General features: G+C 42.7%; 1 protein-coding gene across 1 annotated transcript in view; it reads left to right on the forward strand.

Moving 5' to 3' along the window:
* Positions 1 to 18,362, forward strand: part of ITGBL1 (integrin subunit beta like 1) — a 206,274-nt gene that overhangs the window by 183,815 nt on the left and 4,097 nt on the right. Inside the window, exon 9 of the mRNA XM_059042411.2 lies at positions 11,148 to 11,294. Within this exon, the coding sequence (XP_058898394.2) occupies positions 11,148 to 11,294 (147 nt within the window). The remainder of the gene's footprint in view (positions 1 to 11,147; positions 11,295 to 18,362) is intronic.

Here is an 18,362-nt window from a genome sequence, read left to right on the forward strand (position 1 = left end):
AGGAGAGGGAGAGAGACGTCCCCGTCAGCGGTCAGCTCATGTGTATCTCAAGTGACATGTCTCTAGAAAAGCCGCACATGGTTTACAGTCCACACTGATGCTCTGTTAGTGTTCCTCAACAAGATCAGTCTAGTCTTGGTATTCATGGTGGCTGTGGCCTATAAAGTTGTCTTGAACAGCGACTTGGCCAATACTGACTCACTGCTCCTGCGGGAAATGCGGGACTAGCTAGGTTCCTGCCTCTGTTTGCAGCATTTTTATCAACCAATCAATACATAACCTTGTTTTATGTGTGTGTCTATGTAAAGACATATTGTGTCATATATAGTTGATTTATGAACATTGAACTTGGCCAACAGCCCTATAACTCACGCCTGAATGAAGATTATTTGGCTCACAGATTTTCTCCGTAAGACACATCGCAGCCTCTTTTTGCACTTAGGGACACAGGATAGCACTTCAGCACTATACTTGGGGGCCATCTAAAAACATTGAAATCACCAACAAAAAGCACAAAAATGCAAAGTGTACGGCACCAGGTATACTGGGAAAAGGACACTTGTTTACAGTGTAAGCGCTGAACAAAGAAGGCAGAGCGTGACCTTCTTCGATCTTTTCTGGGAATGTAAACCTCAGGTAACTCAGTTTTTTCACGATTCGGCCCGCGTTCTCGAACGGCCTGGAAAGCTTCTCGAGTGTTGATTTCAGGGATACAAATAAATTTTAGCGAGTAGGCAAGTTATCAAATACGGAATCTTCGAATACTGAAGATAAACTGTAATTCATGTTCTCGCTGGAAACATCACCTCCCACGTGAGTTTTGCACTTGGCCTGTAGTTATGATTTAAGACAGTTAATCAAGGTTCTGTGATTTTTAACTCCTCTATTTTCTGAGCACTGATTTATGGAAGGAATTATTTGAGCCTTGGCTATTATAGCCTTGAATTTCATTTATGTCTCAGCTGTTCTCTGGACAGAAATGACAAGAAACATGCCATTAATTAACAAGTTTGAACGTACAGTAGTTTCAGTATTAAAGTATACGACATAGTAAACCCGCTGATAAGGGCATCACAAGTTCCTTTCACAAACATTTATGTAAATGTACTTAACTATTTAGAAACGTAAACGGCAAATATAGTACAGTAGTTAAGACTACTTGATTTCTTGGTTGCAACCTTGGCTCTGCCACTTACTCCCCGTGTGACCTGAGGCAATTTACATAACCCCCATTTCTCACCTATGAAAGATGATTATAATGTATGTCTCTTGTAGGGTTATTGTGAGATTGAGTTAATGTGTATAAAGTACTTAGCACATGTGTCATATGTACATACATTAGATATCATTAGTGTTACATACATATAGAAAGAATGATAGATATAACCACTCAGGTGGAATTTTATGCTGTGGATTCCAGTAAACTCTATGAGACACAGAACAGAGCTCCAGGCCTGCTTGTTAATTCCTTTTGTAACCACAGTTTATTCAGAACTGTGACTGTCTTGTCTTCAGTTTTGGATGGCATAGATGAATTCTCCTGTCTGTTCTTTTTGCATAATGCAGTTTCTATCCTCCCACTTGACACTGAGCTACCAAATCAAAGTGGCCATATGCATCTCAGAAGTATTTTTAGTGGCTCTTACTCAGCAGGGCACCTTCCATGGAGAAGCTTCTCACGGGTTTGCAAGCAGGGAGGAGAACAGGTTAGAAGACACTGGCCGTTAGGGCTTGAATAAGAGCATGCATCACCAAAGTTTCTATATTTCTCAGTCTAAAAACATCCATTATCATAAGAACATCTTTTCTTATTTCATAATATCCTATCATGTAATAATTAAATCGGCAAATACACATTGCATACTTGCTCCGTGTAAAGCTCAGCACTGCCCCTCAAACACAAGCATGTCCTTAAATATTTTTGATCTCCTTGATGCCTTAACCTCTGACCCGTATGTCTGCATTCCTCTTGGTTCAATCTTCAACCCATGGAAACTTGCTCTGTCTCCCACCATTCTGTGTATAACCGACTCCCTGGGGTTTTATGTAATTCTTAGTTGCCCAAATCCAGGGTGCCGTGCAGGTCTCATTCTACGTGACCACTTTTCAGCATAGAGCTGCGGTTACTCTACTCAGTGTCCCCCTTGACATGGTCTCCTGGACCTCAGAGACACCTTCCCCCTGTTTCTTCTCTCATTTCTCTCATAACCACTTGATCCACTTGATCTTTTTTTCTTGCTCATCTCTCAGAGCTTACCAATAAATCTTAGCATTTCCCTAGAAATGGCCTTTGCATGTCTTTTCTGCTCACTGTTTACTGTCCTCGAGTAATCTCCGCTTCTTTCTTCCTTTTTTTTTTTTTTTTTTGGCGGTACGCGGGCCTCTCACCGCTGTGGCCTCTCCCGTTGCGGAGCACAGGCTCCGGACGCGCAGGCTCAGCGGCCACGGCTCTCGGGCCCAGCCGCTCCGCGGCACGTGGGATCCTCCCGGACCGGGGCACGAACCCGCATCCCCTGCATCGGCAGGCGGACTCTCAACCACTGCGCCACCAGGGAAGCCCTCTTTCTCCCTCTTTTATCTTGAGGTCAGTGTCTGCCAAGATGGTTTCTTAGCATCATTCCCTCCTGGCTTCATACTCTTCAAATTTGAGTTAAGTATTTCCAATGTAGAAATTCCTCCACATTCTGCATGGTTGAAACTGAAGTAATCGTTTATTTTTTTCTTTAATTCAAGAAATAGTTGTTGAGCTCCAGCTCAAACAGCTCAAAAACTGTTTGCCAGCCCTGGAGATTCAGTGGTGAATCTATTGGAGTTAATGATTATGCTTGAAGGGTAACATTGAGAACGGAAGTATAAGGAGGTGAATGGTCTGAAGGGAGAAGCACTAGTTCAAAGGAAACATACATGATAGGGGCTTTGACATAGACTGGAGGCTACGGAAGGCTTCGCTAATGCCTTCCTGTCTGGTAAAAACGATATGATGCCTGACATGTGCTTGACATGTATTAATCAGCTAAGCATCATGACCACCATGCTTGGTAACTGAACGCATAGAATGTAGCCGGGTGAGGAGAGACGGGTGCGACCCAGGGGTCACAGAACAAAGTGTGCCGAGGCGTGTACGCGGGAAGGGAGGGTGACATGTTCAAGGGATTTCTGAGAACTGGAGAGAAACCCTGTGTGGTAGGAGATGAGAATGCAAAGAGGAGCAGGTATGACAGACTTTGTAAACCGTGTTAATGATTTGGGGCTTTACTCAAGCGATGGTCGGAAGCCATACAAGGGATTTACACGAGGCAATAGCGTTATCGCTCTGTTTAAAAATGTACCTCTGGCTGCCAGGTGAAGTTTGGATTGCCGGGAGGAGTGTGTATTTGTGGGGTTGGTGGGTGAACGTGGATTTAGCAGATGAGTCCTGGTGAGAGATGAAGGTGGTTTAGCTAGATGGAGGACGGTAAACATGGAAAAACTTGGATGTATTGGAGACAGTATTAGAAATAATATGGACAACAGGCTAACAAAACCCTTTACCTTGCTGCAAGAGACTCTGACCCTCTGTTAACCTCCCCACTCCAGCTCCCTGGAAACAGATGAAGATGGTAGATGCCAGTGTTACCAGGCTACATTGCTCATGGTAATGTGACCTATGATCGATAAATCTCAACTAGATTGGGAGAGCGTGTGAATGAACTATGAATGTCTCATGGGAATGCCATGGTTTTTGGCTTCCGTGCGTGCAGTGACTGTGCCGCCAGGCGTGTCCCTTGCGGGTTTTCTGGAAGCTATGCTTAAGGAATAATTAGAAGAGATTTGGGGCTCCTATGGGGCATAAGACTTCTAAGCCAGAGAAGCCTCAACGTGTGTGCGATACGGAGTTCATTGAAGTGTCCATCTCCAAAACAGGACAAAAAAAATACATCTGTTTTAGATTTCTTGATTCACCAGCTACAGAATGTTTTGGAAGGAAGTTGGCATCATATGAATCAGCAGTTCTGTGCCTCGAGGAAGGAATGGCAGCTGCTTTGTTCAAAGCATTTGGTCTCCCCATGATGTGGCAGCCAGTGGGGAACGAATGTCACTGCTAGGAGTGTGTGAAACACACTAACGTCATCCCTCTGGTGTAGCTTCCGAGAACAACATTGACATCACTGATTTGGGTAATTTTCTCAGTTCGCTGCCAGACACCGAGCCATAGTGTCTGTGGCCTTTCACCTGGAGGGACGGACAAGAAGCACATATCTAATGTGTGGCCGGAGATCAAAATGCGGGTCCCTGGCTCCAAAGCAGGGACTCCCTGAGCACTTCAGCAAACAAGGAATAAGTAAAACCAAAAATAACTGTAAACCTACCTAATCCGCGGGCCCATGAGAACTAAGAGCCAATGATGATTATCCACTTGCCCAACAATAACACTGAAAGTGATTAAACCAATTCTGGGAGGCTGGGATCCATTAGCAGCGGTACCTGAAGGTGAATGTAGGCAATTACATAATTTTAAGCAGTTCAGTTTTGATTACACCAAAATTACAACCTGAAAATGAGGGTCATGACAGTGGCTGGCCAAGAGAAAGTCCATAGGAAGTAAGACCATGCCTCACTTACTTACTGGTAAGTCATGTTCAGTGATCATAGACCACATGTGGATCTTCTCAAGACATCCCTATTAACAATAAACATTTTATGTGACCTACAAATGCATGGATTTTTAAAATCAGATGTCACTACTGAAAAAAAAAAACACACTTCATCCAGAGAGGTAGTCCCTAAGATGTATTCATTTTTAGGCTACTTGATTTTAAGATTTCATAAGGAAAATACATCCACATGTTGGCTCATGCGTGTTTAATTGTTTTGAACGAATATAAGCTAAACCGGAGATCTCCCTCCTGTACTCCATATTCCCAGGAGGAGACTAAGAAATGGACTGGTTATTGCTTTTCCTTTATCCTCTCTGCTCCTGAAATGAGACTAGAAGTACAATTTAAGAAACAAGAAGAGATAATGAAGAGCTACCTCTTAATTATACAGTCAGTTCACGTTTCCTCTCTTCAGGGAGTTCTTTGGTTTGTAGCTGCAATTTGAAGAAGATCAGGCAGCCTGAGAGTGTGAGTTCAGTGACGATCACCCCCTTCCCAGGCATTGCTGGAGTTCTCGAACCGAGGAAGCTTCAGACCGCTCACTCAGGCCATACCTTTCGTAGCTGGACAACCTGGGTAGCTGGTTGATTATAAGTTGATTATTACCTGGTAGCAGTGTGATTATCTCCAAATTACATCTTAAAATCACAAACCTCTTTCCTGAGTTTGTAAGAGTACCAGTGTTGGGCTGCACCCTGCAGGCCTATAAGCTTTGTAGTTGCCCAACCTGGAGACTGAAGAAAGAGACATCAGTCATTTATCGGGCAGGGGATCTTACGAGTCTGCGGCAAGAGGTCCTGGAGTGACACTGCACCATTTATGGCAGACAGCAGGACATGGCAGCAATCTTTGCTACTCCAGGGAGGAGGAGGTTACCATTTATGGGGGGAACTGATGTCCGGTTGGCTCATCAGTTACCAGGGAAACCAGTGGCTGGGGCATGGGGCAAGTACATCAACAGTATGTTTATTAAGCCTATACTTAAGAGGATTGGATGGTCAAGTGGGTGAAGCAGGGACTGGTCGAGCAGGAGATGGACAGAGAGCAGGGGAGCAGCCATCTTGAATGGCCTCACCACACAGCCAGTCAGGACCGTGTTCAGCTACAAGCCTGCAGATTGTCACTTCAGGGAGGGATGGGTGGTGAGGTAACTATCTGAGAGCCGTCAGAGTCCCACACACCTTCTCTCTTCACTTCCTCTCTGCCCTTCGAGTATGACTTTTGTCGTCACGCTCCTCGAAAATCTCCCGTTGCGCTCATCTTCCAGGAGAGAAGAGAGGGAAAATAGGACAGAGGGCAAAGGGCAAAGGATAACATGCTAGCTGGGTCTGTCCCATTTTCTTTGGAAGACAATAGCTTTCCTGGAAACCTCACCCAAGAGATTTTCTCGTATATATCTCACTTATTAGAGCGAAGTCCTAGGGGCACCTCTAGGTCAGAAGGCGCCTGAGTAATCAAATTATTCTCCAGATGAACTATGACCACCTCTCTGAAAAAAATGAGGCTTCCCCTAGTATTAACAAGGGGAAAAGAGTACTGGGCAGGCAATATGTAGTATCTGATGCAATGAGGTACCTTCATGTGTCAGTTTCCTAATTGAGAACCGTCACTGCAGTGTATTGAGGCAGTGTGTCTCAGAGCCCATGGATTCATTGGAAATGTCATTGTCTAGAGCATCACTGTTCAGTAGCATTTTCAAAGGTGACAGGAATGTTCCACATCTGCCTTACTCAGTACTGTAGCCACCGGCCACATATGGCTGTTGAACACTTGAAATGTGACTAGTGCAACTGAGAAACTGAATTTTAAATTTTACTGAATGTTAATAAATCTAAATAGTCACATTGACTAGTGATTACTACATTGGACAACACCTATCCAGAGCATTCTTGGTGAATATATTTTGGTGTGGGGGAAGGGAAGAGGATAGGAAGAAAAATGTCTGTTGCTTGGGGGGAGTGCCAGATGCCAGGAGGTAAGTATCTGGGAGAGGATGAATGGCACTGGAAATGAAAATTGAATGGAAAATCGCTCACCTGTGTGAAGAGTTGGGAAGTCATGTGAAGGCAGATTTAGTGGACTTCAAATGGTTCTCTCTACGGGTTCATTCTTGAATGATCTATCATACGCTTATTATACACAGACAACCTCACTGTGGATTCTGCCGCCAAGCAGAGATGTTGTTCTCACTGAATGGTGTATAGAGATGATTCTCCCAGTTCTGCTGGCCCTGGATGTTCCAGTCACAGACCTAGGAGACAACTTAGTAGGGTTGGTCTGGCAAAAGTTGACTGAAATACTCTTATGACCTTTACGGTCTTTTTTTTTTTTAACTCCAATTTTCAGGACCATTCTACGCAATAGGCCTCCTTTATGGAATACTCCTTGTCATCCATCTTACAAGACAACACAGTCATCTCATTTTTCTTCTTCTTGACTGGTTGATGCTACTTCTCTGGCTTCTCCCCTCTACCCTACCCTAAATATTGGAGTTTCTCAAGACTTATTTCTCCCTAGGTGGGCTCATTCACTTCTAAAGCTTTGAATGCCATCTCCTTTTAACTCCAACACATACAGACCTAGCTCCAACCTGTCCTCAAACGCCAGGTTTGTGTCAGCTGCTTACTTGGCCTCTCCTTGGTTGTCTTAAGAGTATCTCAGACACACAAGGTTCAAAATGGAACTGATTTTCTGCCCTCAACCTCTCCCTCCTGCAGCTTGCATATCTATTAAGTAGCATCGTTATTCACAGGATTTCTTGAGTCAGAAAACTAGTCCTTTCTTTCTCTCACCTGCCACATACAATCCAGCAGCAAGTTCCATGGGTACCCCCATCAAGGTAGATCTCCAGCCACTTCTCCCCATTTGCCTTGCCACCACCCTGCTTGAAGCCTGCATCACCTTTCACTTGGACTCTGCAATACTCTCTCACTTTTCCCATCCTCACTTCCTCCCAACACACCTTAATTTCTCCCACCCAGTTGCCAAAATGAATTTGCAAACCATAAATTATAACACACCCCTCTCTCGCATAACACCTTTCTATGATTTCCCCTTCCTCCTGGAATAAAATGTAGACGCCTTACCAAGAACAAATAATTTTCTATGTTCTCATTCCTAAATATTTCTCCAACTTTATTATTTTTTCATTTTTTCTTACTCATTACTCTTCAAATACATTGCCCTTTTTTTCACTGCCTATAACATGTGAAGCTCTTTCTTATTCTGAGAATCTTCATTAGCTTTTCCAGAACTTTAGCTATCTGGCTGTTTCTCAGCCGCTGGGTGTCAGAGAGCTGGCCACTCCAGTTAATAATGTTCTCTCTGCTCAATCTACCAACACCCTCCTAAATTCTTCCATAGCTCAAGTGTATTTATTTCCTCGTTGTTATTTGTTTTCTCCCCTGGTAGCCTATAAGCCCGTGAGAGTAGAGCTAGTAAAATGCCTAGTACATAATAAAAAGTTCTTGAGTGGATGACTAAATTATTAGAGTTTATAAAGAAGATATTATTGAAAGCTTTAAAAAACATTTTTTAAGTAAAGAGAAGTCATGTAAATAGCAAAGCAAAACATTTAAATACCAATGCATTTTGACCATTGTCTGGGCTAGATGCCAACGTAACTTTGCAGAAGGATGTGATAAATGAGCTAATAAGTGAAAAACAATCTCCTATTTCCTTGCATATAAATTTTATATTAAATTACTTGTGGTGAGGCATCGTTTAGTCATTCTCAATGATATCCTAAATCAAACGCAGAATGTCTTTCTCTGCCATAGAGATTAAATTATTCCAATTACATCAAATGATGGTATTTCTTACTAACCCAGGGCTCTTAAGAAGCATAAACATTTGAAAAGTCCATAGCTTGATGGTATTGATGCTAAAAAGCTCTCTTTCTCTTCCTCCTCCTCCTCCTCCTCCTCCTCCTCCTTCTTTTTGTATCACACATTATCTGCCTCCAAAGGTGGATAACTTGTTTTGAACTTCTAAAGTAGGCTTCACTTTAAGTGGACTTTTGTTTTATTGGAGAAGTCAAGATAGAATCAGCTTCATAACGATTCATTGAGTATGTAACTCTTGCACAGATTTGCTAACTTCATTCCACTCTAAGGGCATAGAAATAAAACAGAGCCATCTAAGAAACAGTCTGTTGACCTTGAAGGACAGTTTATTAACCAGATGACCTGTAAACATGTCCTGTATTCAGTTTATGGTTGTCAGTTGGGATTTGTGGGAAAAAATAAGAAGGGGGTTTTGTTGAAAAAATAACCTTACTCTACAAGTGTTTTTTGAGGATCCACTATGTCTAAGGCAATGCTTGGCACTCTGAAGACTATAGTGACGGATCAGAAGTGATTCCTACCATCAGAGAATTCAGCCAAGTAATGGGTCTATCTGGTACATAACTGCATATTGCAAGGCAGAAGACAAAGATGTTACACAAGAGGTGAAAAATAAGATAGTCTAGAAATTCAGAGGAGGAGAAGATGAATTCCACTTGGGGATATTAGACAAATCTTCCAGAGGTGTAGTCACTTTCCCTGAGTTTTGAAAATTAAGCAGGATCTGGTTGTGTAGAGTAGAAGGCATGGATTCCTGTCTCACAAAAGTCATGAAGCCTGGAAAACACCGGAACTATGTCGGCAAAGATGAGTGGGTCAGGAAGTGTATGAAGGGGAGAAGAAGTAAGGTTGGAGAAGCAGCTGGGAATCTACTTCAGGAACCTAAAGACATAAGGAAGGTTAAAGTAGGTGAACTTCATCCCATAAGCATTAGGGAGTCACACAGTCCTAGATCTCAAGGCTGTGATGTGAGTAGAGTCATGTTATGGGACGCTGAGAGTGAGAATATTGGAGAAAGACGTGATAGAAGGTTTCTCAAAGGTTTCTAATGGTGATAGGAGTGGAAATTTTGAGGTTGTTTCAACAGGATCTGGCAGCTCTTTGGATGAGGGAAGTGAGAGAGAGTCAAGTAGGATCTGAATCATTTTGAACTGGTTGGCTGGAAGGAGAGTTGGGCTGTTAAAAGAGCTGGGTGATACAGAAGAGTAGCTTTTGGAAAGAAAATTATACATGCAGGTCTCGATGTATCAGTTTCTGATGCTAGTAGAATATGAAGTATGGAATTTAAGAGAGATTGAGGGGCTGGAGATAGAGCCCTGTAATCACTGTGCTTATCTGAAATCCTATGATTTGATGACTTTTTCAAGAGAGAGATGGTAGAGAGATAAGAGAAGATGATTAAGGATAGACAATCACGGGATTCCTACATTAATCGGGTGAGACAAAAAGTAGAGGAATAAGTAGAGGAAGGAGGAGGGTTGAAAGGGTCAGGAAAGTCCAATATCCTGAAAACCAATATGAGAGAGACTTCTTAAGAAGAAAGTTCCCACGAGCGTCAAATGTATACCTTCATACTATGCAGCAGTTTAAAAAGACAGGAAGTAAGAAAAGGCTCCTACATGTCTCAGATTGATAGTCACTGTTTAGTTTCCAAAATGAAATACACAGTCAGTGTGACGTGGAAAACGAGGGGACATTGAAATCAGAGAAAACTGGAGTCAGGTTCTGATCCTGTATGGTTGAGTTGTGTGATTTGAGGAAAACTTACTTAATCTCTCGGAGCCTTAGTTTCCTGTAATTAGTAAAATGTTGCCAAACAAATAGCTGTTTTGTTTGTTCTCTTCGGAGAGATCTGGCTGTAAGGTAATGCACGTATAGAAAAAAGAATAGAGCATTGATGGGAAGAAAGAGAAATTAACATGGAAGAGGGTGCGATTGAATGGAGTGTTGGTGGCCAGAGACCACTCAGATGTAGATGCCAGTGTGTAAGTGTCACAGATATAATGCTGCGTACACACCGAAGATAAGCATCCCCAAACCAGGAGCCAATGACAGAAACAACAGGGAGAAGAAGATATGAGTCTAAGCCTCGTGCTGTTTTTAACTTCTCTACAGCAATAAGGAGACACCATCACTTACACTTATATCTGTGCTTATTAGCAAGCAGAGGAGCACAGGGAGAGCCTAATATAATACCAGATGCCATTTGTATGGAGGTGAACCTTTGGTTTTTGTTTGTAAGTGATAGGAGAGTAATCAGTAAGTGGGGCAGGCGGTGGTGACTTGACTAGCGTTGCAAATTGGTCTGGATGCCAAGGCGTGCGCAGTGAGGAAAAAGCCTGAAGACGCCATCCCGATAAAAATGCAAATAGGGAAGTACTGTGTATCAAGAAAGGATGGTCACATTCCATTTTAAATTGTTTCAAGCTTTCTTTTCTCTCTTGACTCCATCTCTGATGCGGCATTCAAGAGGATTGCGTTCGGCTAGAGCCCTGTTGCGAAGTTCTTTTAAACACTCACACGCCAAACCGTGCGTAAGGAGAACGTGTGTTGGCTTGATAGGAAATGAGATACTCTGGTTTACATATTTCTTTCCGAAAGGCTGTGACTCAGCTGGCTCCTCGCCCATCTACTCCTCTCACCCCACCCTGTGGTTGCCTCTCAGGCCACGGCACGTGTTCCTGTGGTCGCTGCGTTTGCGGGACAGGATGGTTCGGGAAGCTGTGCCAGCATCCGCGCAAGTGTAACCTGACGGAGGAACAGAGCAGGAGCCTGTGCGAATCGGCAGATGGCGAACTGTGCTCGGGGAAGGGTGAGTATCCGCAGCAGCTTTGGACAGAATCGCTGTTCCGACACGTGGTTTATACGGCAGCGCGTACAGCCAGCTTCTGCAGGCTGCACCCTGCTGAACGCAGACCCCTCTGTCCTCTGCTCGGACCAGACTTTAAGCTTGGAATGTCTCCCATTCAAACGATAATGGAAATTATTATCAAAAGGAGAGTCTCAAATATACCTGTGTGCTGCTTTCTTTAGTTGTAAATGAATTCGTGATAGAAAAACGGGTTTATCTAAAGCTCCGGGGACTATAGCTCACACGCACACACGTCCTCTGCGTGTGTGGATCTCGATAAATGCCACTGTAAATGAAAATGCCAGCGGTAATGAAATGATATTTAAAATTTGAAAAAAAAGTTGCCAAGTGAAGTCCAGGGCCTGAGAAAGTGAAATGCATGAGACAGGTTTCATGTGAAAAGACCCCTGGGTACTTGCTATGTTCAGCGTCACTGCTGAATAAAAAGAGTTGATGATTGTATAAAGAAGAAAACCAACAAGACAGACTGGGCCCTGAATGGGCCGAGACGGCCAAAGGATAATTGTTGGGTTCACCTGTGCAATGGCGCAGTCAGGAACCGCAGAGAAATGATCACAAGCGTCGAAACTGCCAACAAATAGGCCTTGGGGAATTTCAGAGGCTAAGTGTGTAGAAGTGCGTGTGGAGGAGGGGAGGGTTAGGGATGTGAGGCTATAAAAGGAGACTACATAATTCATTTCATAAAAAGGGAAAGGAAAAAGTACACGGGTCCCAAAGTTCTGGTATAATTTTCTTTGGTCTGAAAATCACCAATTTTCCAATCACACATGTGTAACCTAATATTAAAAAAAAAAAAAGTTAAGCCTTCAAAGTGGTTATAATCTTCAAGTTGATTGAATAGGAGCCACTTACTCAATCAAACATTTACCGCAGAAACAGATTCTGGAAGAAAAGCCATCCCACCAGTGTCCCTTCCCCACCCCCAAAAGGGCAGAACAGGATTTTTTTTCCCCTGAGCAGAGAAAGGATACTAATTAATAGATAGAATTTTAGCTATCTTGATGTTGATGTTTCTGTATAAATTCTCCAAGAGACTTAAAAATCCTGCTCTCGCAGTGCCTATGGGCCCATCTAGGAGGCTGTCACATTCCTCTCTGCTAGTGGCTAGGAAAACACCTAGGAATATTCTGGAAGTGCACGGATTCTCACTAAATTTTCGGGAGCCGCCCTGCAGGGAACTAGATGTCCTGGAACTCCCCAGCTCTCTCCTTCAGCTCACTAGCCTCCTTGCAGAACAGATGATCCCCCCCCCCCCCGCCCCTTTCAGACAGGGCAAGGCTCTAGCTGAAGTTGCATTTACCCTCAAACACCTACCCTGGGGCAGGATTAACAGGTAAATTTCTTTCTGAAGAAGACACAGGGAAGAAAGGGAATCTCTGAATACCAACGGAGGAGCCCTCAGAAACAGGATGTGCCTCGGAGATGTGCCCCTAAACAGTGGCTGTTGCTTCACCTCTCTCTCAAGGCTGATGCTGTCAGGTTGAAGGGGGCTTCTTGACCCAATTGCAGAGATAAAATCTGATGGATGCTGTGACCACATCGGGTGCCGGGGAGGAAGGCTAAAATTGATACAAGCATGATCATTTCAACAGAAAACAATGTTCTTCGTTTCCAGGCATCCTGTATTTGAGGCTCGTGTTTTCATTGTTCAGGCGAGGAGGCCATGCCCTCAACCTAATGCAGTTATAGCAGTCAGGTGGCTCTCAAACGAGTTTAAGGCAATCACTGTGTACCCACTTTGTTCTCCCCTTAAATTCAATCTAATTCCAAGTCCCGAACAAATCTCGTACCAGTTTGGTTCTCAGGGGGGCCTCACCTCCTGGAAACACTTTGTTTTGGGTTCAGGCTCTGTTGGGAGAACCAAAAAGGAAGAAGGAGAGGTTAAAAGGAAGACAAAGGGAAGGAACTGAGGAGGAAGAGATTAATAAAGAAAACAGGGAAGGAGGTAGGGATGGAATTAACCTTCAAGGAAGAAACAGGAAAGAAAAAAATGCTAGATCTAGATCAGAATGGAGGGTATAAAAGAGTACTGAGAATGACTAATTTGTCTGAATTGGATTTTTTTGAGCATAGGTCCAAACACAATATCACAAAGTTTAGGTACTTTTAGTTGGTTTTCCATAATGGCATTATCCTTAGAATAAGGATACTAGCTTTTCGTATAAACTCAGCTGAATGAAGAAACCCATTCATATTAAAAAATTTGTGTGCTTGTTTATATTTATTTTAAAGACCAGCAATTGTGTGTGTGTCTGTTTACTAGACACACTATCACATCATTAACAGTGTCCCTAAGCAGGTCTTGGCTAAGTTATGTCCAATTGCGGGTGCTGGAAGAAAACACAAAACCATGCTCACCGGACTAGTGAATAGCACTCTGTCATTGCCCTAACTGAATTGCATTCCGAAGGAGGAGTTGTCCCTTTTCAAGAAATAAACATTCTTATTAAAGTCATTACATTCTTGGAGAGTGACACATTTTTTAGCCTCATAAATGTAGAAAATGTAAAAAAAAAGAAAAGAAAAAAATAGGTTGACTAAATATTGGCCCAAAGGCATTTCCTCAAAATGAAACAAAACAGAACAAGAAAATCTCTCTAGTTAATGCCTTTTCAAATTGTTTGCTTTGGGTGGTGGGAAATATATCCACGTATCAATGAAGAGTTGAAAGCATATTTGTCTAAACTATTTGTGTATCCTTCAACGGGTAGAGAGTTTTCAACTCAGAAGGAAATGTAGAACCTGGCTCGCGGCTGTACGTTTTGAGATTGCAGTTAGTGATGATGCTGGCAGCAGCTGGCTGTGGGCTCCTTTCTTTTCTTCCTATTCTGGAAGAATCCATGCTGGACTATAGAGCAAGAAAGGCACTACAACTGAGATGGCGGACCTGTGTCTTTCAAAGAATAGTGGGGATGCAGAAGTTACCCTTGTCCCGATAGAGGGCACCATCCAACCCCCACCCCAAGAACCACAAGAAAAGCAGCTTCTGAAACAGACTAAGGGTCTTCAGCATGGTGGCAGAGAAGAGAAATCCCTTCCGAGTTATGTAAACTGGGGCCATAGACTGAGGGTCTTCAACATGGTGCCGGAGAAGGAAATCCCTTCCGAGTTATTTAGACTGGGGCCGTGTATTTCTGGATACATCTCACGGACTTGCCAGAATGCCATGTACTTTGTCCTCAAATTTGTAAATGGAAACCCCTCACCCCGATTTTCACAAAGGAAATCGAGTCTTTTTCTTTCTCCCATCACGGGGCAGGTGTGCGTAGTGGGCCTGAGATCCCCAGGGCACAGCACTTAGCAGCCTAGACCCGGCTGAGTGTTTCCAGCAGAAAAAACGAGGCTGAAATGTGTGCTCCCCAGAAGCTGTGAACAAAGCCGTCACCTCAGGAGACGATGAAGAAATCGCGTTTTATTTCTTTACAAATTTATAGCCAAGACAATAAATCACTCCATAGAAAAATTTCAAACAAGACATACATTGTCGTGAGCTCCATAGCAGATGGAAGAGTTAGTACAATAGTGAGATCTGCCCGTTGGGATGTCGGGCTGCAGCATTTTGTCAGGCTTGACGGACGAAAAAGAAAGTCCGAATCTGTTAATGGGGCAGCGAACGAAGGTGCCTCTCGCCCTTATACTCAGTTGTCTGCGGGAATAACCAGAGATGATCTCGGAGCCAGGTCTCCCCTAAACTTAGCTACCTTTGCGGAATACATGATATAATTTATAGGCTATTTGTTTGTTTGGGGATTTATTTATTTGGATCCAAGAATACACAATAACCTTCTTACCCTGATAACTTCAACCCAGATCTAGGTGATCCACTCTGATATCCTTAAAGATGCTGTTGTGTGACAGTGATTGTAACTGCATGTCGCTCAATGACCCCTTACACTCTTACTCGAGTTGATACTCGAGTATTGCGTCGTCCAGATTAAGTCCGCGGTACCTCCACCACCTATCCCTCCCCTCCGCCCGACCCGTTCTCCATCTCTGGAAAAGAGAAAGGGTGAAAGTCATGGTTCAAAAACCGGTCTTCACTCCATGCTCTAGTTGCCTCACCCGATACGGCTGTCGGGGCAGATCTGTAGGGCACACGACTCATTTTTTTGAAACTATATGAAAGGGTTTTTTTGTTTTTGTTTTTTTCCCCCTGGGAGAGGCATCACAGGTAGGTCGGTACAAGAGTAGATTGAATCAGGTAGGAATCTTAGGTTAACTGATGTACGTTCATTTTCTCATCTTTGAAGGCAGAAGAATTTCGTTTCTTCCCCCTTCTTGTGTCTTAAGGATGCTCTGAAGACAAATGAGAAAATGTGGCTGATTTCCGAGGAATGGAAGCCTGTGAGAAGCAGAAGGGAGATCAGAGCACTCTTTGGGGTCGTTATACCAAGAAAGACAATAAATGGGTCAGTGGTATTGTGGTCGTGAACCTACCACCCTAGAGATCCTGCCAAGATGAGCCAGCTACTCACTACAGCTGGACTGGGTCTCATGGGTGTGAGTGGAGCCCGGCCAGCCGAGCTGAACAATCGCTCCCCTCTTGGCAGTCCTGTGGCCTGTGCCTGTCGGACAGAATCCTTTGCCTACGTTTTTCCCTTTCTGGAGATAGGCAGTTTGACCCCCAGTTACCGATGAAAACAGAGCCCTTTACAACCACGGTGCTGCTGTAAGAGGTCCTAATGCTGATCACAATGTGTTAGTATTACATGCTATTCCTAATTTCACAAGCAGAAGAGTTTCCTACCTCTGAGAGGCACAAACAGGAAAGAGCAGCACAGCTGGGGAAAACGCTGACTGAGAAAAGCTACTCTTCCGTAGCACATACAAAAATCAGTCCCCATTTTTCACTTTAAGTATTTCAGTGACTAGTAGACTTTTGGAACTGGAATTTATTTGTCAAATGGTCTATCCATGATACCATATTAACTTTAGCTGAGCTTACCAGTTTTAGGAAAATACTTTGCTGTAGACTGAAGCTAAGCATCCCAGAAGCAAGAGCAGCAATCAAAATAGTTCCAAGGCCAGAGGTTAAGTTTAAAAATGAAATGTGAGATCTTTTCATGAATTGTGACAAAATACAAAAAAATGTCCTAGGCATAAGATGTGAATATCCTGGACAAATAAAGTCATTTACTTCTGCTGCTTTGTAGAAATAATTTTGGAATGCAAAGGAAATACTATTTTAGAAACAACTGAAGACAATCCAGTTCTTCCAATAATTACTCATGGAAATAAAGGACAAAATATGGTGCTTTCTGAGGAAATTTCAATGAAAAGTCAGTGAAATGTCCCAAGTTGTTTTTTTGGTTTTTTTTGGGGGGGGTAGTTTCTGCAGATATGTTGCTAACCATTTACTAAATGAGCAGTTGAATGGTGAACACTTCCATGCCTAGAAATTTGAAAGAAATCTTTAAAACTAGGATAAATTTCTAAACTAAGGTAACACTGTACCTGAATGAGACCCAGAAAGAGCCAGCCTACCTCACAGACTGAGCCGGAAGGCCTCGCTCACTGGTTCCTAAGCAACCATCAGGCTGTCAGCCACCCATCAGAACTGAAAGTTGTCTAGATTTTACTCAAGAGAATGCAGATCAACCAAGACCCTCAGGAAAGCAAGTCAAGACTAAATGAAATCGTGCTGTGCTTAAGCAAGGACTTAACAAATGTAAACCCAGCTCTGAGCACATAACTAGTACTCCCTTACTTTCCACATGACAAGGAATGTGGAAAGTTTAACTTGACCACCGGGGATTTTTTGCCACTAAAATGCAGAGAGTCATTTCCATGATATGAAATACCACGTAGTGCTTAATGCTTGAGATACATTTAGACAGATCCTTTCCTGATGCCATGGTATGAGGAAATCCTTTTCTCTAGCCACTTTACTCGCCCAGTTTGTTAACTCAGTTTTTAAGCACTGTGCTTCCTAGAGGCACGAATGATTGATTCCCGCCCCTCTCCGACTGTATTTTGAACTTACTGAGTCTGGAATTTTGTTAAATAGGTCAAAGTACTTCTTCCTACTTCACAATCTCTTAAGGTGATTTTTGACCGGAACAATTTAGTGATAAGCATCTTTTAGTAAAAGGAAAACATGTTTGGAAAGACGGACCCGTCCAAGGAAATAGAAGGAAGGGAAAGTCCTTTTTATGTGTTTTCCTTTAAATTTTAAAGGTGTCTTTACTGTGATTGTAGACGTAATTTTGCCACGTGGGGTTTTATAGGCCATCAGATGAAGACATTTAGACTGTGAGAGCTTTCTTCCCTTTGTGACCCCATTTAATCCATAAATTTTCTCTTCTTTTAAACATGTTTAAATAATTAATAAAATTATTTCTCAGCAAACCAAATTGTTTTTAATAACTAGAGGAATTTTTAAATTAGTGACATTAATTAATTAAAAAGAGGGGATGTGTAAAGTAATGGAAAAGGTGGTTGGACCTAGAGCCTCGTAAAAGATGACCATTTTGGGGGTATTAGAGCTATCCTTGATTATGGCAGGAAATCCTGAGAATGAAATCTGATAAGTTGAATATACATGAGTTATTATGTGTGTATTTTTAGCACTTTAAAGAGCTACCCAATATACAGGCGTGTCCCTATTTTAAGAAAATCATGTAAACAAAAATCCAGAATTGTAAGCACAATAACTTAGTATTTCTTTTACTGATAAATGCATCCCCACTTAATAGAACTTGCTATTCAATTCCTCTAAAAAAACAAGCACCTTTAAAGCATGATTCAATTCAGGAAAAAAAAAAAAAAAAAAGGAAGAATAAAACATCTATTTTTGAATACCGTTTTTGGAAGGCCATCTATAAGAATCAACCACATCCTGCTCTCACTGACATTTCAACCCGGCTGGGCCATGGAACATTTGCTCAAGGCTAATTGCAACCGTCTAGATCCATAATGAAGCCTTTCCTGGATAACCTTTGCGAAGTACAGTTAAGTCAGGCTCCCCTCTGAGCGACCGGCTATTCAATAAACGTTGCCCTTTGGAGG

Source organism: Kogia breviceps, chromosome 16 (assembly GCF_026419965.1).
Source record: "Kogia breviceps isolate mKogBre1 chromosome 16, mKogBre1 haplotype 1, whole genome shotgun sequence".
NCBI lineage: Eukaryota > Metazoa > Chordata > Mammalia > Artiodactyla > Physeteridae > Kogia > Kogia breviceps.